We start from the raw sequence: 23993 nt of genomic DNA, 5'->3' as shown, positions 1-23993 counted from the left end.
AGCTCTTTCTAATTATCTTTTTCTGACTAACAAACCTAGCTGCTATTAAAATTTTTAATTTGTCTGCTTTTTTCTTTTAATTGTTAGCATTAGATTATTCAGGTTAACCTGTTCCTTAGGAAAAAAGAAAAAAACTGCTGAAAATAGATCTTTCTTCTTGTGTGAAAGATATTAGTTTTTCTTTAACTGTTTCCTTGATGTTTTCTTTAACTACTGATAGGTAGAAGTCATTTATCCATTTTGACCTATTTAGTATGAATTCTCAAAAGTGATTAACTATAGGAATTTAAAAAAAAAAATATGGGGTTTACAGTACTATATTGAATAAACTATCCTTTAAATGCTCTTTGCATGGAAATTAGTGCAATAAGGTGTATTTAATATTCAGTGAAATTGTAGGGTAAGGATTAATGGAAAAGGCAAAGAACCTCTGTATGCGTACCAGACAAAAACCAGGTCTTGGTAGCTATTAACTCATTCGAGTTTCCAGGCTGCATCTGAAAATCTGGCAATGTGAGCTGACAGCGTAATTAAAATACATGGGTTTCTTCCTACTTCAGGGAGACAGAAAGCTGTAAGCCAGATTTATTGGCTACTTAAAAACTTCTATATTCAATTTTCTTCTGTCATATTCTAATCAAGCAATTGTGTGTGAATATGGGGCAAGGCAATCACAGCCAAATCCCTGTCCTGCTCATTTAGCTGCCAAAATATCAAGGCTTTTCTGCAGGTATGTGTACCCTTGTAGAGCAGTTGTCTTCTGAATTTTTTACTTGTAAAGTTGCAAAGGATCATTAATTCAAAAATCCTTCATTCCTGGGTATAATGGGTGTACGGGGTTCAGTCTTATTAATAAATCTTTTCCAGTGGGATTGGAAAGGTGAATGAGAGGACTTTGTGTGTTGATGCTGATGAATGAATGATCCCACTGCAGACAAAACCTGAAGATCCTGACCTCAACAATGGCATAACCTCTTCCCTGTCTGGCTGAGGGTGTATCCGCAGGTCAGGGCTAGTAGACAATATGTCAAGAAACCTTTTCTATTTACACATGGAGCAAATCATCTGAAGGGCCAAACTTAATCTAACTACTCATCATGAAAATTATTGGCTAACAGTGGACGGTGACACATCCTTGATGACCCAGGTTAGATATTGTTACTCATGGTTCCTATCACCAGTCCAAGTAGGCATGGTCTGCATGCTGGCCTTTTTTCTCTTCTTTTGGGATGCCTTGTTTTTACCTATAAAGAAGACTGTGCTGCCTATCTATTTTATGCAAAAAGAAAAATACTAAAAAAAGACCCTTTTTTGGACTAAGTACCTACTTTTAAGACATGCACATACTCAAATGCTTCTGTCCTCACATGGCTTTTTCAAGCCTTTTGCAGATATGAGAGCATAACCAGGATGTTCCTTCTTCTCTTGTTTGGTTTTTTTTAGTTTTTTTTTTCATTTTTCCTTTTGTTTCTCTTAGCCTCACGTGGAAAGACACATTTTAAAAAAAGGACCTCCCTTAGACTTTTTGTATCAGCTATTTACAGTGGTGGAACTGGCACAGAAAAAACAACCTAATTTTTCAACAAGCCTTTCAGAATCCAGAATTTTACAACACAAGTCTGTGTATAGCTATAAACTGTATAGCTATATGGACATTAAGAACTCCTTTCTTCTGTATACATGTACAAAAGCTTCATTCCTTCTTTTTGCTAGAAAACGTGCTAATGGTAGATTTTTAATTCAGCTCAAACTCCCAGATTAATTTGAGAGTCACAATTTTGTAGGATACAGTTCCTATTTGAGAAGTATAACCTCTTCTTTCTTCTAAATACTCTATAACTCACCCCGTTGAAGTGTTTATTTCAATAGGTAAATTGATTACCATATCTCTGCATAATTGCTTTGCCATGTTATTCACTATTTCACCAGTTGTCAACTACTTCCGCATTTCATATAAATTATATTTGTTTACTTGTATATAATCAACAGAAGTATTGAACAGAGTTGCCCTCACTGTTTCCTCTGAACTTCTGTGGAAACACTGTTATATAGTCATGATGAACACTTTTGGAGATCAACCAGCTAGTTCTTAATCCATTTTATTTGGGTTGCATTGCTATCATGCTTTTATTTAAAATTAAAAAGTCATAAAACATTAGGCCAAAAGTCAAATTCCATATGTATTAAATGCCTGCATTTATGTTTACTAACATCAATTAATTAAACCAGGGGTTTATGAGATCTATATTTCCATTTAAAAATTTGACTGCTATTAGTGTTTGGGTTTTTACTCAATTCTTGTTACCTGACTCTTCCATCTGCTTTTCCATTATAGCAAGCAGAGCTGATGTAACTGCTTTAGCTGTTCATTCATTAGCTGTGCTTGAGTACTGAGTATTTGCAAAGCTTCCTGAAACCAATGCACTAATAATAATAAAAATTTTGAAGAACAATTAACAAGTTATTCCTAGATGTTATCATTTTCCTTAGCTGCTAATGGACTGAAAAGAACTTTTTCGTTGTCATGTAGTTCAACCACATTATCCCATTCCTTCACAGAAAGCTGAAACGTAATTGCAGTTACCTGTTTTACTAATCTTTCTCTGTTGTCATCATTTTTGTTACTGCTTAATTTAAACTACATAATGTACTTTCTTTGAAACTACAGCATTGTCTCCTCCACCTCTTCAACTTTTCCTATCAATTTTCTACATTTAGTAACAACAAATCTGTATGATTGAATAACTATTTCCCCCTTCAATGCAACTTCCCTCATTCCTGATAAACTTCCCACTAATTTCTAGCTTTTCTTTGCCAGTGGAAACGGTGTGGGTTTATATGCATATTTGTTTTATTTCTTTACTGATGACTGACAACAATTTGACTCCTAAGTAATCTGTGCAAAACCACTGTACTTTTTCTTGTATAAATTGTGTTCAATTGTCCCTAATTTTGCATTATAAGAATGAAGTATATTATTGGACTAGGACCATAATCTACTTGTCTAAATGGAATGTTAGAAGTTCATAATCACTCCCAGACACTAACCTTGGCTGGATAAATGATCTGGTTTATGCAAAGTAGAGAATTATCCATATTAAAGGAAAAACTATTTACATTTTTCAGACAATTTATTTTGAAACGGTAATGATGTGTTCATTGCTTCCATGAGATTGCTGACAACACAGCAATCCAAGTCATACTCTCCTAATAACAGATCTTTTTTTCCAGTCTATCTATATAGGTTAACAACCATTTCCTGTGTGACTAAATCCATTTGCTTATAACCACATACATATAAAGACTTGATTTATTCCATGCAAACAAAACTGCCATGTACATACACCTACAAAACTAGTCAGGTTTTCCCCTGAAAACTCACAGGAAAGAGTTAAATAGAGGTTCAGTATAGAAAAGGTATTCCTTGTTCTGTAGTAAGTACCAAGTCTCTACTCTTACTGAAAAAAAGAAAACGTAAATTAAGACTAATTCATTTAAGATTAATTTATTAAAGACTGAAGAAAATTTTCAGCTCACTTCTTCTACACAATTACATAGAATTATGTCTGAATGAACCAAAAGGTACCTAACCAAATGTTCCGGTCATAAGTTATTTAACCAACAAAATATTTGAACACAGCAAATGAATAAGGCATTCAAAACTGTACCCTATTAAGTAAATCAATCATAAGGTACATGGAATGGGAAGACAAGAGAGCTAGGAATCTTCTAATTAGGCAACCTGTTGCTTTGTATCTACATGAGGTGGTGAAATACCAGACATAAGCTATAAGCATTTTTATATATGCACAAACTCCAGGGCAATGTGAAGGAAATTATATATCTAGAAAAAATGCATCAAAACATGGTACAAACAACTTCAGAGCATGTGATAAAAGATAATTTTTAAAAGTTTTTAATTCTACATTTTTGGGGAGACCAATATACTGTTTGATGAGAGCTCACATGTTAAGATTTTAAGAGCACATATTACTTCAAATTAAGTTAACAATATATAATTTTCTTTAACATCACAACTTCATTCAAAACAGAAGTTTGTGCTTATCAAATTGGTACACTGGAACAATGAAATAGATTGGTATATCCCTTTTTTTGCTATAGATTTCCTATGAGTACATAGCAAGTGTTTCACTAAATCATGGAGTTTCAGGAATGGAAATGTTCTTGATAGTGCAAAATGTTCTTAAGATTTCATTTACGTACTTACCAATTATATATATTGTTTTAAAAATATAATAAATAAATAAATAAATGAGGAGAACTGGATGTATTTGAATGGCTCTAAATAACCAGCATGGTTCTTATTGTCTGCATTAATGCTGAATTATTAAGACTAGATTGTAACCTGAGAGACAATAATTGTGAGGTTTTCCAGAACTGCACCTTTGAATCACTTTCTTTCTTGCTTCCTTATGGGGAATAAACAGAAGTCAGTGTCTATAGAGTTTCTTCTCCCGTAAGCCCATATAGCAGCTCCAGCCACTATGCTTACTTTGTCAGACAGCTTTCCAATAGGTGGGAAGCTGAGCTTCGTAACTTGCTTGAACTTAGACTACCCGGTGGATCACAATTTATTTACAAACACCAAAGATGATTTGAAATAGCAACATATGCTCTTGAGTATCTAAACTGATTTAATTTCAACCCACGTTTAGCTGTTTTTAAAGCCATAGTTTTAAAGCAGAATATTATTTTTAGGTATGTTATCAAGTGAGATTCTGTTTATTAATAAGACCATATTCCTCTGTTTTTTTAAAAAAACAAACCCTTCCTAAGATATTTATTCCCCATAGCATTAGGCTGTGATATTATGACCAGAATTTTGGTGATATGCTAGGGAAAAAAGAAGAAAAATTGCCGTTAATATGTTCTTGACAGACTGACTGAGTTTCTTAGATACTTACCTAATGAGGCTGATGACAGAGATTTCAAAGTATTTCAAAGTTAATTTCTAGTTTTTTTAATATTCAGTGTACTTAAATATATTGTAACATGACTTTTGAACATAATTACTATTATAAATAGGTCACAAACAAAGCACAAAGTCTAATGTGGACATGTCTTGACAGTTTAAATCCATTTTCTGACATTTTACATAAGCTAATAGATAGTGTGAAAAAGCTTCATGCAGAAAATATGACTGTTTTCATAAGAGCAGAAAACATGTTTAAAGTAATTAAAGAAATTAATCATTTCTTAATTCCTAGATTATCCTTGACACCAAAATTATAAGGATTTTAGTTACCACTAAACTTTAGCTAAAATGGCTAACTCTCTAGATCTTCTGACTACCCATGTTCAAATGTTTTAGCTACATGTCAGAAAAGACAAAAATAACAATGCTATCAAAGTTGAATTACATTTAGCAAAGAAAGTGTCCCATAAGTGACCAAAAATACTGAAAAAGTATGTCTAATTACTATATCAAAGAAAGTGAGACAACTAGAAACTGATACAGAGCTCTCCACATACTTAGGTAGAGGTATAACATAAATAATATCTAACCAGCAAGTTTACTTCACTTTAGTAAAAATGTGGACCATATGCCAGTTATGTAGTTTGTTACAGTGTCAGGTGAATTAGCATAATAAGATACTAGGCTCAGTGAGGAAATAAAACTACAATAATCAAGATTTTAAATTGTCAGAAAAAAAGATTAAACAGTTTCTCAAAAATATTTCCTGAATATCTGGTTATGTCTTTCCAAAAGGAATCTGCATTTACCAATGCCATTCATATATTTCTGCTTCTATTTGTCCTCCAAGAGAAACGATCTTATTTATGTTATTATTGCCTTGTTAGGAAAAAAAAAAAAATGTTGTAGGAGTGGCAAAAATATATGTCCAAAGATGTTTACATTTTATTTTAGAAAATTACATGAAGATTTTGGGATCAGTCATGATGAAAAGTTTACATTAAAATTAGTAAAATGTTCACAAGTGTCTGAATGTATAATTTTACCACTAAAAGCTTAGTGTACTTGGCCAAATGAATTCTTTGAGACTGTTTTAACTTCCCATTCTCCTTAAAACAAGAAAAGTAACTCTAACCAGTCCCAATATCACAGAATATGTTCACTATGTATCATTTTAATAATGTGCACAGGTTCAAAAAATCCTTTAAAAAAGTCTTGTAAAGGCATATCATCAATCAACTGATAAATTGCACTCACCCTCTCTTCGATTAAGCCTTGCAAATCCAGGGCTGTGACTGCTAGACAGCTCTGATGAACTACTGAATGATGACTGAGGCAAAGCAGACACCAACGGATCATCACAATTATCTGCCAGTGAAAAATATCATATTCAGATTAATACAATGATCACCACTTACTGTAACTGCATCCAAAAAGAACACTAGAAAAATACCTGAATCAACCCTGTACCTGAAAGCAGCATATCTCTTAATAATTCCTCTTGTTCTGTTGTATGTAAAAGCATCAGTACCAAGGCAGCCCACCATTTCTCTTTTTTTTTTTTTTTTTTTTTTTTTTTTTTGGGGGGGTGTTGTTTGTTGGTTAGTTATTTTTTTTGATCCAATATTTCATGATACCACTAGGGTATGATTTATTATGTTCTTCAACTGGATGTACTTGCCCTCTTCTAACCTAACTTTTGAGATCAGTCATACTGATTAAAGGTTAACAGCTCGCCCATATTATTTATGTGAATAGCAACGCATGCCTTCTAGTCCTGGTTGTAGCATTAAGCTATAACCTCAGCATGTACTCTTTATTTTCTTTAGACCTGATGCCAGCACAGCTCTGTGCAATCACATTTAATGTGCAATCACATTAAATATTTATTAAAAAACAAAAAACAAAAACAAAAACCAAACAAACAACAAAAAAACCCCCACCACCAAAAAGACTCCAACCAAATGAAATAAAATATAACATAATATCATCCCTTTTAAGCACTGTAAGAATGACAAAAATGGAAAATCTTTTGCTTTGCCAAGGGTATACATGTTTGATAAAGACACAGCACAAAATCATTATCACTCAGATATTAGTATGCAAGTCCTAACATCATACAGACTTAAACCTGAGTGCTTCAAAGAGAGACTTAACTGCAGTTCACAATCAATGGTGCATAAGCAAGCAAATGCTAATCAATACTTTGGGTGTTAAATGCCTCTCCACCTCAATTACTATACACGGCATGTGTTCATTCTCCATTTAAATTTGAAAATTATAAATTGAGAATCAATAACTGTTCTGGATTTAGCTGAAAGAAGACTGACTTTAAAACACTAGAAGTGTGAGCAAGTCTTTCCCTAGCTATACTGTGCTGGCATCTGTCGCTCTAGAAAATAAGAGGAAATTACATAAATTATTAGTGTTTACGAAATGGTTCTTTTTAGGAGAAACACATCCTCTGGATGGAACTGATAAGGAGAAGTCACAGGTGAGTCCTCCTTTTAACACTTCTGTTTGTCTACCACATTTCCACTGTCAAAACCATAAATATTAATAATTACAAAATCTTCTCCTGACTTGGTGATAATTAAGGGCTTCCGCTGAATAATTATGGACATTTCTATTGAGCAGCAAGACTTTTATATCAATGTCTCAACAGGGTTTTTTGTTCACCTTCAAAAATTATTTTTTTAAAAATGTTGGTTCATTTGGTTCTTTAAACAAAACCCTTCCTAAAGAGAAGGCCTGATACTGATGACGATTGCTACAGTTAGAAGTGCTCTCAAATCCCATAAATAATACCCAGTCACTAAAAAAACCAAACCAAAACAACAACAAAAAAACCCAAACAAACAAAATTAATTGGTCTTGATAAACTCATATATACCATGCTTCTACCAAATTCGGAGTACCTCACAATTAAAATTATTTACTTTCATAAGTTTATTACCTGATCTAGCCTTCTATAATACAAACTGCAACATTTTATAACTACTCGTTATTGTCTAACCACAAGCTCGTTTTTCACTTCATTATCCACAGTTTAGATGGTGAAAGAGGCTGTGCTACTTGGGAAAAATTGTCCAACTGCTAAGCATAGAAGCAGAAAAAATGAAAGGAAACAAGATTTAATCTTATGAGCAAATGCATTGCACTAGTAAGTCTTAGAAAAGGATCTCATTAGTGAAAGGTTTCTTTACAGCACAGAAAATAAAAAAGACTTATTAGTCATAAACTATACGAGAAAGAAAAGAGTAGCACGCTGCTGTGTTTCACGCAGAGAGCTACTTACACTTTTGACGCAAGAGAGTGCTTCAAATACCACTGATCCTTTCTCTACTGTCAAAGCCTACATTGTAAGCTTAGATAGCAAGATGAAAATCAAGAGGAAAGAATCAAAAGGCATTTTACCCCATTTCTATGTACATGACTTAGAATCATATAATCATAGAATCACAGAATGGTTTGAGTTGGAAGAGACCGTTAAATGTCATCTAGTCCAACCCCTTTCAACTAAACCAGGTTCTCAAAGCTCCGTCCAGCCTGACCTTGGAATGTTTCCAGGGATGGGGCACCTACCACCTCTCTTGGCAACTTGTTCTTGTGTTTCAACACCCTCATCATAAAAGCTTTCTTCCTTATATGTTGTCTGAATCTACCCCCTTTTAGTATAAACATTACCCCTTGTCCTACCAAAACAGGCCCTACTAAAAAGTCTGTCCCCGCCTTTCTTTATATGCCTCCTTTAGGAACTGAAAGGCCACATAAAGTCTCCCCGAAGCCTTCTCTTTTCCAGGCTGAACAACCCCAACTCTCTCAGGCTTTCCTCACAGAAGAAGTGTTCCAACCCTCTGATCATTTTTATGGCCCTTCTCTGCACCCACACCAATAGGTTCATGTTTTTTTCTGTACTGAGAACTCCAAAGGTAGACACAGTAGAACGTTTCACCACCTTCATATGCCTCATATTTTCAACTTTTCTTTTCTGGTGAAGGGTGCATGTTTTATGAAATGAATCATCAGGACTAAGACTATGGGATTATTATTTACAGACACTAGTATATAAACGACAGCAAATACATTATTTTTAAAACATCTCTGGTTCTGTCTGTCTTCATAACTTTTTAATTCAGAAGGGAAAAAAAAAAAAACATTTCCACTGGATAGATAAGACAGCTGCCTTTGTATTATTTGCTTCTGCTGACTACACTTTTCACTGTTTTTTCTCCTAATCTGCAACTTGGAAACGAATCAGTGGTACTGCATTATTCTTCCTAGATGGTCTAATACACGTATTTCTGTGACACTCATCTATTGTTTTGTGACATTCTCAGAAGAACTCAGAGCACTTACATAGTATTTATCCTATAATAATTTGTTTCAATCTTAATTTATAATGGAAAGATACATAAACAGTTGAATATACACAAGATGTAAAAAATTCAAGAGTGCAAGACATATTTTTGCTTTTACACAATAGTGATTAAAAAGAAATTAGCAAAGTATCACAAATAGATATACTCTGAATAATTATACATTCTTTTACAATAGCAGCTATGCTTTATTTCAGGAAAATAACTTCATATCAACTTATTTTTTATTGCTTAGCACACGTTGCTTAAAACTTATTCTTGTTGCACCTTACAGTGTGCAATGTAACTCATAATTTAGCGAGAATCCCAGAATTAGATCCAAAATACTTTGCAGAAATTGACAGGAACCAATTGGTCAATATTGATTTGTTTCTCAAATTTAATAAAAGCAAATAAAAACATAATCTGTTGAGTATGACAATTCTATATGATTTCATATACAGTAGAAGACATGCCACACAAAGAAACACAGTTTGAACTCAGTGTTTTCCAACATGCTACTGGTTAGCTCTTCATGTCTCTTGGACACCCTGTGTACAACAGAACTGACCTCACTGCTGAAGGCAGTCTAGAGTTTTCCTCCAGGTTAAATGAATACCTAAGCAGTCTATTCTAATATGAATTTTAAACCAAAGAATTTTAGTTAAAAGCTATGTATCATACAACTTTTTAATGATATTTTTGTGATAAATCTTCTTTTTAAACAATAGCTAATTGTGTCAAAAATGTAAACAAAACCACAGGTTTCTGCAATATGCACAAAAATTTGGTATCAAATAAGGCTTTGAGAAGGAAAAAATATGTATTGAATTGTCTGATACTAATGTAGAGAATAAAATCAAGCTCAGGCCTATGGAGAAGAGTGAAGAATAATTGTGAAATACTAGGGTTGGTTAATGCCGTATACTGACATGAGTTGTAACAGTTGCTGTTTAAAAAAAAGTCTGAAATTATTAATATTCAAAAGGACAGGAAGTCATTACTGTGGGAATAAGAGGTGAAAAACTGAAGTGCAACTGGTAAAAAAAAAAAAAAAAGCAAGAATGTGCAAATGGGGGAAAGATATATAAGCAAAAATATATTACCTGTTTCATCACCAAATGAAGAAAGATTCAAGCTATGTAAGGCATACCTTTCCATATATAAAGAGCTCCAGTGCAGATTTAATCAAATCTATAAAGCAACTGAGGCATTTTATAGGAATAAAACTTCAAGTGTTGCATGTACAAAGTATACCTATTCAGCTTCAAATACTATCTTACTATGTAAATTCAGAGTAAACCAAGAAATTATTTATAGAGTGATACTATAATTTACATAGTTTATGCCATATGATCTACAAAAGATGGAGTTCAAATAGGATATCATGTTGTAAAGCAGTTATCAAAGTTATGCTTATAATACAAAGATTCATCAATAAATTTGTACCTTTGACCAAAGCAGCAGCTTGCTAAAATAAAAATAAAAATAGCAATAAAAACAGTAGAATACTGGGACAATCTGGGATTTATTTCTTCATGATGCGTAAGTGTATATTTTCACACCACAACGTCATTTACAGGCACAAACCTTCTTTCCTCTTTTGCAGCATCAAGAATATACGGCACTGGTCTTATTTTGAATGTAGCAGTCAGGCTGCTCTTTTTCATCTAAGTTTTCAGCTTGCTTTGTAATATAGACTCACAGATTTTCATGCATTCCAATTTGAGTGCAAATTTGCATAAGAAAATGTCAGAGTCCAGTGCTCAGTTACTACAAGTTGACATGCAATATTCTGATGATAATTATCTAAGTGTATTACATCCAGACTTTATTCAAAATATATCCTAATTTGAACTAAAAGATCCCAACACAAAAGCATACACAAAATGACATATTTCAATTTCACAGAATCATAGAGTCGCAGAATGGTCAGGTTTGGAAAGGAACTCTGGAGATCATCTAATTGAACCTCCTGCTAAACCTGGTTCATTTAGAGCAGGCTGCACAAAACTGCATCCAGATGGGTTTTGAATGTCTCCAGAGAAGGAGTCTCCACAACCTCTCTGGGCAGCCTGTGCCAGTGCTCGGCCACCCTCAAAGTTGAGAATTTTTTCCTCATATTAAATGGAACCACCTGTGTTGCAGTTTGTGCCTGTTGCCTGTTATACTCTTGCTGGACACTACTAGAAAGAGTCTGGCCCCATCTTGTTAGCACTCACCCTGAAGGTATTTCTATGCATTAACAAGATCCCCTCTCAGTCTTCTCCAGGTTAAACAGGCCTAGATTTCTCAGTCTTTCCTTATAAGAGAGATGCTCCAATACCCTCATTATCTTTGTAGCTCTCCACTGGCCCCTCTCCAGTAGTTCCCTGTGTCTCCTGAACTGGAGACCCCAGCACTGGACACAGCATGCGGCCTCAACAGGTCAGAGCAGAGGGGCAGGATCACCTCTCTCAACCCACTGGCCACGCTTCTCCCAATGCACTCCAGGATCCCATTGTCCCTCTTGCCCACAGGATCACACTGCTGGCTCATGGGCAACTTGCTGTCCTCCAGAACTCCCAGGTCCTTCTCCGCAGAGCTGTGCTCCAGCAGGTAAATCCATAGCCTGTACCGGTGCATGTGGTGATTCCTTCCCAGGTGCAGGACCCTACACTTGCCTTTGTTGAACTTGATTTGGTTCCTCTCAATTAATTTCTCTAATTTAACTTGTTAATGAAATTAATTTCAGCTATTATATTGTTGTATACACTTTTTTCCTTAAAATTTAGTTTACTCAAAACTTCCTCAAAAAACAAGAACTGCCAATTCCTTAATAAACTATTAAACTTCTAGTAAAGCAGGACAAAGGTAGCAAAGAGGGAAGAAAGTTTATAATGACTGACTTCCCTAAAATACTATTAAGTTTTTCAACTTTATCAAGAACTCAGAGGAAATATCGAGTGCCTAATGAGCAGAGTAACACCCTTTTTAATGTTAACACCCCCCACCCCCTCCCCCCCAAAAAACCCAAACACCAAAAAAAAAGATGTTCCAGTAGGCTACATGAAAACATAAAAAAAAAACAAATCAAAGAAAGATTAACAATCTTCCTTAGTCATGGAAAACTGAATGTCTAATCATCAGACAAACTAGCTAAGGAGACTGGAAATGCAGCGTTAGGGAACAGGAGGAAGAAATAATAATTCTGTGAGTCTCTAAGAAATTTATTAATGTTCATCTTTCATGCATGCGAGCTGCATGCTTAGGAGCATCAACGTTGCTGCCATTAATCACTCAGATTTGAATAAATGAACATCTATGATCAAAAACTTGATGAAGAGGAGGGAGGGTCTTAAAATAGTGTATATCGTATTGTATCAACGAGACCAGTACTTCTTAAAACCTAAGAAAAGATGACACACAAAATATCTCTGCAATAGCTGTGTATTAAATCTATGATTCAGTCATGTAGACTTCAAAGTAGCCTTTTCCTATTATTTTGAGACCCAATATCCTGAAGCCCATATAAATGTTTATAAAAGATTTTTTTTTTTAATTTTCCCTATGAGTGACCACGTATCTCATTTTACTTAGCTAAACCTTTAAATATGTTATTTTGGTAATTTAGTCTTCAGTCCATGTGCAGGCTTGTAATTAGTTTCAAAAGATTCATTGACTTTAATGAGATTCATGTGACATAGATAAAAAGAGATGTCCTCTGCTTCTTTTGCTGAGAGGTACTGACCATTATGCTGATCACGATCACAGTGAACCTCTTCATCAATGAGGATAAAAATAATAAGAAGGAGGTCAAGTTGACAGATTTACAGACAATTAGATCAGGTTAGGTTCAGGCCTTCATCTGCCACAACTCGTCACTTAATATGAACCAGCCTGTGGTTGTTGCTGCTGCCATATGGTTCTTTTGCAGTTCTTTCCTGACCCATATAAGCGATTCTTGTTGAGAGAACCCAAGCACTTCATCTGGGTCCACCGCTGCCCTTTTGTAGGTAAGAACTGAGAAAAGACCTAACTAGAAAAGTTACAGTTTCATGCATGCCTCTACAAACTCCTTGAAGTGGTCTTAGCAGCTAGTGTTTCCCTTTTCTACTCTTCAGTACATTTTGTGGAATGTTTTTAGGCATTCCACATATTCCTTTGAACTGCATATAAGGCAGAGAAGCTCACAGTGTTTCCTGTACGAAGGTTTGCTAGGCATTTTCAGCTACGTATTACTTGAAAAATGTTGACCCACCATGTGACGTTTCATTGGTGATTGGCTATCATGGTTTAACCCATCTGGCCACTAAGAACCATACAGAAGCTCAATCACTGTCCCATTCCTCGTGGGATGGGGGAGGTAACCAGAGGGAAAAACTTGTGGGTTGAGAGTAACACTTGACTAATTGAAATAAACTAAATATTATAATAATAACAACAACAAGTATTGTAATGACAAGATAAGGGAGGGAAAGAGGAATAAAATCCAAAAGGAGAAAAAAAAACAGGTGATGCACAGTACAGCTGCTCACCACCCGCTGACTGATGCCCAGCCAGTCCTTTGAGCCAGCATTCACAAGGCCCTGGCCAGCTCCCCCACAGTTCATATACTCAGCATGACGTCACATGGTATGGAATATCCCTTTGGCTAGTTTGGGTCACTGTCCTGGCTGTGTCCCCTCCCAATGTCCCCTGCCCCTCCAGCCCTCTCGCTGGCAGGGCCCAAGAAACTGAAAGTTCTGATTAGTATAACATCACGGAGCAACAACAAAAACCTTCAGTGTCCTATCAACATTGTTCTCATACTAATTCCAAGACACAGCCTGTCCAGCCTCTGAAAAAGAGAATTAACTCTATGGCAGCCAAAAGCAAGACATTGGCCCAGACTGATTTTTTTATTAGAGGTATTATTACTTTTTTTATTATTATTCTAAACATGACTTTTAATTAATAGATTTCAGCTATTGCTTGGAGGAGGGTGGAGGGAGAAGCAGGGGTGTTGATTGCCCAAGATAAGAGAATAAATATCTTCAGGCTTTTGTAACAGTTTATTTGTGATTGTGAAGTATGATTTATCAAGGAGATAACCTTCACTGCAGAGCTGATTCTTTTCGTGAATTTGAAACAAAATCTTCCAGGTTTTGGATAAAATTGTTAACCTTTATAGACTAACCGTTCACTCAAATTCAGCACAGGATTCTGACACTTAGCAATTAATTGTTCCTGATATACTATTCACATCAGGCATGTGATGTTTACCTTAACAAAAAACATGTAATGTTACATTTCCTTCCTTTCAAGGAGTCATTCACATTTCAAAACTGCACTTATTTCATGCCAAGGAGGGATCAAGAACTGGAATTGAGTACAAAAAGCCAAATTTCATCTGTGCTTACTGACCACCTAGTTGGTGTCCAGATGTCTGAAAGTCTTTGTAACTGTATATAGAGAACTTAAAAATCAGACTAGAATGAAGAAAATAAAGGCTGCAGTTACATAGATCAAAATTTAATGATAAAAGACTGGAAGTGTAATGAAATTCTGTTTCCAAACAGATATTTGCAAAGATTCATGCCTTGCAATAAACTTTCAAGAGCTAGCATGGTTCTTACAGCCATGAATTATGCTTTCCTTTTAGGTTTTTTATTATTTGTTTTAATTTTTATTTATATTGATTTCTTGAACCATTTTTTTTCATAGTTTAGGAAAAAGAAGCATGAAAATCGTGGGGTAATCTTATTAGTTTTAATAAAGTGAAATTAAGAACTTGCTTGTTCTTAGCACCCAGAAATCAACTCAAGAGTCAACAGCTTTTAATTGATGTTAAAGACATACTGATAATAACTGAGTTAGCTTACTCTCGATTCTTTTGGTCTTTTCTAGAAATCTTCAGTCTATGATCCAATTCTAGTGAAATTCTGTCACTATAACTTCACTTCTAATTCCTAGTGCCCTGAGACCAAAGAAGTCTGTATTTTTAAGTTCCATGACTATTGAATCAACTCTGTATTTTTTTATAGATTCCAATTACATTTTGTGTCTGTGAATCAGTGCTGAAAGTGTATATGATTCAATAAAATATTTGAGTAGGATAAATTAGAACTGAGAGGTGATTGGACAAATGGGTTATTTTCTGTTAGGCTTTTGTTACTCACTTTAAAGACATACAGCAAAATCTATTAATTAAGCAAATACACTATACAAATAATCAAAATAAACAAATACACTAATCTAAACATCAACTTGTCTAAGGTGTGATCAAGAAAGTAGGATGGCATACCTTCTACTAGATAGGCAAATATCTTGTCTATTTTAACTTAAAAGCATAATTTTTACCAAATAAGAGTTAAAACTGGCAAGATTAAATAGATCACATTCTTAAACATCAACAGAATCTGAAACCTGTGAGATCTTACGGGCCCTTGCCTAGTTGTATATACTCAAACTAATACTGTTTATTTAATATTACTATTAAAAGAACTTTCATTAAATTGTTTATTGCCATTGAGTTTTGATGCTGGCAACATAAAAAATACAGCAACATCAAAAAGATGGCAACAGAATACAGGCTGAAAAAATTGTTAATATTAAAAGGTGCTAATATATTGTATTAATAAGTATGGGTTTGTTCTGTGAAAAGCAGTGAGACTAATGCAATTTTTAATGTATGTTGAAAGTATCTCAAGCATGTGTGGCAGTAAAACAGCAAGATTTTTAGAGAGATCAAAACAGAATTTGTATTAATAAGGTAACAAAAATAAGTTACTTACAGTTTAGAATTAAAATACTTCATACTGATCAAGAATAGATAGGTTTTATTATCAGCATTCATATTTTCCTGTGTAGGTGTGCCATATCTGAAAACTAATTTTCTAACAGCATGAAATATCCTTTCACGTGAAATACATCTTACACTTTCTCATTGGATTATTTAATTTTCTATGTCTTTGGGCTGTCTCATAATGTTTTTAAAATTTGGAATATTTAATTTATTTTTTTTTCAGCTGGCATAACACAGAGTTTAGTAAAATTTTTCTTGAGAGAGATAAAAGCATCTTTATTAAAAGTCAGAGTATTTCAAATACCTTATTATCAGAAAAATGTAGGAGATGTTTTTCTTTCTCCTAAACTGACAGATGCAGACAGGATTCACACAGAAAGGGAAAGGGATTGTTTGTTTGTTCTAATAATAGGCTTAACTTTGATTTTATTGAATTGAACTTTGCTCAAACACAGACATTTTCCATTGGATTGCATTTCACTCAAGAAAAGAAAATTCTCATATTTGAAGTTAGAAAAGAACACTTCCTTTTTATTCAAAGCAAAATCTATACCAAACTCTTTCAGAAAGAATTAAAGAATATAATTCAGTGCCTAAATAAAAAAAAAAAAAAAAAAAAAAAAAAAAGTTAAAAATCAGTTCAGGACTCAGGCAATGAAATTAAAAGAAGGAGAGTCATATTCAATTAAACCCCATCAACTGTCACTGAGATAGCCATCCTTACAATCACATTACACAAAACAAACAATCCACAAATAAAAACTTCTTCATGTTTGGAAAGATACTACCCACTCTTAACAATTAAATAAATAGAGAAACTCAGGAATGGTTTAAACAAACAAAGAAAAAAGTATTCACAATTATTCTTTTTATTCAACTAAGGCTTTCGCAAATCAAAGGAAGTCACATTTGTAAGATTAATTTTAGAACCAGAACTTTATTAACTGTTTTTCCTGGATGATAATCGCTTTATGCAGTCACCCCAAGGAGACCTTTATAAATGGGTAGCATTTGTCTGAGTTTGCAAGGTTGCACCCACAGACAGAATGCTGCTACACTGAATTCCCTTGACTTCATTTTCTGCTCCAGACCGACAGCTATGTTCTGCCACTGATTCCCAGCCAAATTTTTAGTACAACAAACATGATATTCTATGTAATTCTATTTTTAGTGATAATATTATATATTTAGTAACACTAAATAAAGAAGCCATTCACTGGCAATGTGTTATTAATTATCTTCCTTATCTACAGATCTGGCTATATGTGAAGAGATAACATACTTACAGGAACAAAACTCTACTCGCTATTAAACAGGGTGGGAGGAAGGAGAAGGAATGGTGTTTAGGGGAAAATGATTATAGGTAAGAATGTCAAAGATGTGAAGGTCTCAAGATTTTACTACTTTCATCAATATTTACTTTTGTATTATTATCACTGTATTGGCATAGTAAAGTACTTCCTTGCAAGAGAAGTGTAAGAGTTCGTGAGTAACTCCTTGTACACAAGGCCCAGAGATACAGTTCTTGATTAGGAGACTAATGCAGCATTCTGCATCACACTGGATTTGAGACAATAGTTGTTAGGCACTGCATCTCAGCTAAAGTAAGATAACTTTTAAAGCATCTCCAACAATATCACTTACAGTTGTGTCATGAGACTTAAACATCTCTGGTTATATTTTCAACTACAAAGCAATTGCCTTCCATTACCAAAGCTGACGCTTCAAAGGAAGGAACAATAACATCAAAACCCTTCTAGCAGGTATCACAGAGATACAATTTAGGAGCAATTCATTTGGATGAAAGATAAAATCTAAGAGGGAAGCTCCAAAGTGAAGCAATACTAGGCATGTTACTAGTGACTTATGTTGATGCTTTGGCCAAAGACAGAAGAACTAGTTAGGTTAGTGCTATAGCCTCTGACGATCACCATCAAAGGCGCAGTGCTAACTCTGCTCTGCTTGAAACCATCTGGCACAAGCAGTCAATCTCAAGAGGTCTGAGAATGCTGAGGGCAGTACAGAATAGAATCTTTGCTATGGCTTTGTATGAAAAGAGGAAACAAGAAAGTGTATGCATTTAATTTCAGGATTAAAAGGATCAATATCAAATTGACTCCACTGACAGACTTTTTTTAAAAAAGTCCCAGAAACAGAATAGAAAGCCAATAATTCATACACACACACAGAGAGTCTAACTGTATTTTACAATGCTGTAATTTCACCTTTTTCTTCATAATTTTATAAATTTAAATATCCTTACTGCTAGAAGATAGTATCTTTTTTTCAGAGATGAGATTTAAAAGAGAAGATCTTAAGTCTAGGTTCAGTTGTAAGCCTTTGGATCTTGTTATCTTGTCTCCATGTGAAGGAAAAATCTTCTGTCTTCACTATCAGTTACATTATTCCAAACGCAGGTTTATAGAGATGGTGATCAAGTCACCTCTCCAGTTCTTTAGTAAGACAATTTCCTTTAGTCTGAATCTGTGAGCTTTGTTTTCCAGCCCCTACATCACTTTGCAGGTTTCCTCTGAACAGTCAGCATCTGTATATCGTTCTAGAAGGGAAGCTACTAGCACAGAAATCAGTAGCAGAGGTCAGTGCTTGTGTGCTGAAAGCAAACTGATTCCCAGCTTCTCTCTTTATTTCCTTTGTTCAATTACTTTCATGTACTGTATTTGTCAGACCTTTGCACATGGCATTACACAGGTCTCATTTTGAAGAAGTTATCCATAATGACCTCTGAAACATTTCTTATGTCAGTATGTCTTGGGATACTTTCCCATTTAATGGACGTAACCTGATTTTGTTGACCCTAAATGTACACCCATACTGCCCAATCTACATTTATACCAAAAATAAACATGGTGGGTTGTATTGTGAATATATAAAAGGACAATGCAAATCATCCTCTGATGACTATCTACCTCTCTTTTTTATTAATTATTATTTACATAATCTGTAATTATTATGTGATTTTTATCCTAACATATGTCATTGACAAAACAGTACTGAGCGAAGTACTTGTCTCTGAGGCATGGTTCTAACTAAAGCTCGATCTATTGATGTCACCCTATTTACAGCCACCTATCTGGAGATTGGCATTGAGCCAGTTTTTAATGTAATTTAATTCTACTACATTAATGACCTAGAATTAAATTCTATTAATCACAGTATTATGCAGAAATACATCACATGATGAAGAGTTATGCAAGTATGTAATATTAGAATTAATAATTAGAATAATATATAATATTTACCACAGCTTTCTAATTAATGTCATTTACATCTTCAGATTATTAGTGAAAGTTTTAAACTAAATTAATCTGAATACAAAAAACAACTCTGATGTCCTGTGCTAGGGTCAAACCCATTTACTATTACTCTAGTTTGTCTTTATACATCATGTCCAAATTCTGATGAAGATATGTTTCTGCCATAAAAGCTGTCACTATCACTTCATTAAAGTCTAAATATTAGACCTTTTCACTGAAAAGTTTGTTAATTTCTTTATAATTTATGAATTCCAACAATGAATAAATTGATATTATGAACTTTATTTAAAGTCTATGGATAGGCAAGTCTATGGATAGGAATGGAACAGAACCAGGTTCTTTTTTTAAGTATTGGGATCTGCTGAGATTTGATATTGATAGTAGATAATGTAACAGACTGTCAGTTTCACTGTCATGCATAATGCAATCTGACCTCATTAAAGAGATATAATAAAAAATAAAATAAAATAAAATAAAATAAATTTAGGAAGATCAAGTAGAAAACCCTGTTACATATAGAAATAGATAGATCTTTGTATTTCAAAGGAATATCTGTGCACAGTTACCAATTTTCTGTAAATGAAAAGTGCTCTGAGCATGGGAAATTTTAAATAGAGACAATAGATCCATATTTCTTTGGTATTTACCAATAATAAATGATATATGTGTAAAACTAAAATTACAAAAAATATATAAATTTATGTACAAGTACAGCAGAAATCTTATACGCTCTTTAAAAACCTTAAGGATTTGAGGTTTGCATACCTCATTGCATATCACTGTGTGCTACAGTGCCTTCTCAATTATTATGTTTTACTGGAACATACTTCTCTCATTTTGGTGTCATTTTCCCACCTGCCCCTTCAGCTGGAGTGAAGTGCACATGCTTTTGTCTTTTGAATGTTTTGGAATAAGTATTTTGGAAGCAGCATACCTGTTAGAGTGTTCCAAACTATACGCATAGATATGCCTTGTTCCTATCCAGGTACTTTAAATCAAATTAAATTCAATTTCAATTAATGCAGAAGGGAAAAAATAGTTTGTAAAATTTATTCCTATGAAGAAGTGAGAACCCATACAGTCAGACAACTGAAACTAATCACAAAGATTTCTCTTTGTCTCTCAACTACCTTGCTGTTCAGTCCTTATAAAGCATAGTTACTGTTTCAGACTGTGTACATAATTTCAATGCTTGTCTGTTTGGAACTGTTTTCACAGAAAACACCGGCTGAAGAGAGCTCCTCTGTCAATGAATGGGCTGTGATGCCCCTCCTTGAGTGCTTTCATAGCTCTTACAGGCAAATTAATCTTCACAGTCTCCTAGGGATCCAGAAAAACTGAAGTTTTCTTCCCACACTGCCTTGTATTCCCTTCTTGATCTGACCAGTCTTCAAAACTAAAATAATCCTTGTCCTACTTCCTTGAATATCCAGATGCCTCTTTGCTAGGCTGGCCGCCATCTCTACTTTCCTAGCTAGTAAACAGCTCCTCACTCCCAAGAGATAAAACCTGATCCAACCTCTTAGTAATACACTGCAGTGTCCTACCACAAATGTGTTTTGCACTGGATGGGTGATTACGTATTTATCAATTCACTAGGGAACATAAAAGCACCTAACTGTAATTACCCACATACTCTGTTTGGGGTATGAGTGGATTTGAGGTGACCTATGTGATGCTACTATAAAATGCTCACAGGCTTTGACTATCCAGCAAATACAGATTATTAGGTGTTCTCTTGGTAAGTTTAAGTGCGTGCACCCCATTTGAGTCAGTGATGTCTTTTCCATGTTTCCAAAATAAAATATTCTACAACAATATGTCTAACAATAAAATACTATTAGTGGATTCCACTAATGAAAAGATCCACAGTGCAGGCTTTACAGGAACAATAGCCATTTCAGCTGTGCATGGATCCAGCATGGATAAACCTGCTTTCACACATACATTTATTCATGTATCATTTAATTCCCTATAAACAGATTAAGTAGTGTATAGCAGCTTACATAGGAATATATTTCTCTAGGAGTTATTCAGGAGAACTTTCTCTTAAATTAAAATACATTTTTATCACATGCATCAACAGTTACTCCCTAAAATAAAACAAATCAAGTGTGAAGCCAGATAGGCATTGATAAAATCCAAGAAGAGTAAAGAGTAGAAGGCATAGGAAAATTACCAGCTGGCAAATTCCCACGCCTGGTTCAGAGCACAACTGTGTCCCAGGAAGAAAGCCAAAAGAAGGTGTGTTCCCTTTCATAACCCACTAGGTTTATAAATTCACTCAAACCATCCCAGTGCTAAGCAATGAAAGTTTCACAACATCATATATTTTGGGGGATATTTCTCTGAAAATCCCTCCAAATAATTTTCCCTGTTAAAATGAAATTTGGCACAGCTTTAACTGAATAACCAGATACTACTGCTGCTGCTGCTGCTATTACTACTACTACTATTACTACCACTCATAATGATAATCTGAATGAAACATGAAGACAAAATTATTTGTAAGACATTTGGATAAATCTTCATACGGCAATCATAACTCCAAAATCTCTTATGAAACTGGTGACATTTTTTCTCAAAATAAAACATAGCAGAGGGAACTACCCCACACAGGGAAGAAAACAGTGGACTGTAGCCTATTTCAGGTTATGATATCTAAGCATTACAACTTTATAAATAATAATTTACTGACAATAAGGACTTCTGGTTTTTGGCACAAGTTCAGCTGAAGCTACCCGTGTGTCTGGCACCATATTCAAACTGTAGCCTAAGAACAGTGGCATCATGCTTTGCTAGGCCAGTCTAGCCCAGAAAAAGAACTTTAACTGCTGCTTTACAATAAGTATGTCTTTCCGTCGTTCTAACACAGTAAATGGCATTGAATAAGTTCCCCAATATATGTCCAAAGCATAGAATTAATCCTTGCACCAGTGCATACAGATTTAAATGGTGAAGCATCTCAGAGTATTATGTTAAAAAATTGTTCTATGGTGTGTAGGGATACATTGAATTAAGTAGTTAATTTATGAGGATAATGTATAAGACACAGAGTGGAAGGGGGAAATTTTTTTCAAGTCAATTGTAGAAAGTAGGGAAATACTTTCTTCTTCCTTTTATTTTATTTTTTTCTAATAACCACTTTTAATACTAAATTGTAAAGCAAATCTTTCCAAGATTTTTTTGAAAGCTTATTCCCAACCAACCTTATTAATGTGACTTAAAGCGTCTGAACTGATGGAATGTTTTCTTTGAAAGAACAAATCTATAATGTACAAAATGCAGTTTTTTTCTTGTTTTAACTATGTTGTTAGGTTACGTAGTGAATGAATAGCACAGAAGTGTCATGTTTAACAAAATTAGATTTCAGGATTTTGTTTTGAAAATATTTTATTCATCCTTTTTTTGACATGACCTGAAGAAAGCATACCCTAGATACCAAAATTCTTTGTCTCAGGAAGGGATGAGCACAGGATTCTGAATACAATAAAGCTTTATTTTTCAAATTCAAAGAGAAGCCACACAATGGCACACAGGGAAGAAACGCTGTGGATCATAGCCCATTTAAAATTATGGTGTCTTTGCATTATGACTTCAACAGTGATTTGGGTATGAATTGCCATTACAATAAGGACTTCCATATTTTTTTTTGCATAAGTTCAGTGGAAGCTGACTGTGTGCCTGGCACAGCATTCAAACTGTAGACTAAGAAGTGCAGTACCATTATGCTGTTCCTGGTTAGTCTGTTCACCATTAAATTTAGGAAAATTGAAATGAAAGCAGTAATATTCTATGTGATCATATTCTGAGCTTTTTACCTGATTTAAACTGAAAAGCTACATCTCAGCCACAAATTTTCCTTAATTATGTTATTTACTGCCTTTTCTTGGTCACAATATGGCAGTGGCAGGTTTATATTCTCTGAAACCTATGATCTTCAGCTAAGTTGTTTCTCACCCAATCTCATTACAATAGTAAAATAACCAGAAACTGCTGCCTCAGATAGTAAAGTTACATCCATGTGGATTAAAAAAAGAGGAATAATCCAATAGCACGGCTAATTTTTGTTATTTTACTATGCCTGTAATGACCTCTGCAGTCATAAATCATGTAAGTTTCCCTTTAACATTCATACCAGGAATGCAAGGCCAGAACTGACATAATTTAGGACCCTGTATAACAACTCAAAGTCACGAAGATCCCCCTAAGCAGGATGAATGTTTAGGTCATCAAATCACCAGCTTCCTGACTGCTTTAAATTATGAAAGCAAGAGCAGTTATCTGCTTTAAAGCATTACAGTGTTACCTGTTTTCCCTCAGTAGAGGTGGCAGGTGGGAGAAAAAAGTAAAAGTCATGACTGCATTTATTTTTGTTACAAGTGAATCAGATCTTTGTTTCAATCATTACTTGGCCTTCTGCAGCCATATCTCTAAATATATTTTCCATATGAAAGGTCCTGCAGTCACTTAATGTACTGCTAGTTTATTCCCAACATGAACATATTGATTATTTTTCTTAAAAGCATTCAACATCACAAGTAAAATAAAGCACTAGGAAAGTTCTTTCATTTCAGAAAATTAAGGTGAGATCTTCTAGTGCTCAGTTAACAATCATTCACATGTAATTACGTTAACGTACAAGACTAAAGAGTGTT

At 34.4% G+C, this 23993-nt stretch overlaps 1 protein-coding gene across 1 annotated transcript in view; it reads right to left on the bottom strand.

Annotated features, from left to right (window-relative positions):
* The window catches only part of CNTNAP4 (contactin associated protein family member 4), a 258447-nt gene that overhangs the window by 210084 nt on the left and 24370 nt on the right, over positions 1 to 23993 (bottom strand). Inside the window, exon 2 of the mRNA XM_037372623.1 lies at positions 6194 to 6304. Within this exon, the coding sequence (XP_037228520.1) occupies positions 6194 to 6304 (111 nt within the window). The remainder of the gene's footprint in view (positions 1 to 6193; positions 6305 to 23993) is intronic.

Source organism: Falco rusticolus, chromosome Z (genome assembly GCF_015220075.1).
Source record: "Falco rusticolus isolate bFalRus1 chromosome Z, bFalRus1.pri, whole genome shotgun sequence".
NCBI classification, from domain to species: Eukaryota; Metazoa; Chordata; class Aves; order Falconiformes; family Falconidae; genus Falco; species Falco rusticolus.
Note: the sequence above shows the minus strand (reverse complement) of the source record. Positions and strands in the feature narration are given on the sequence as shown.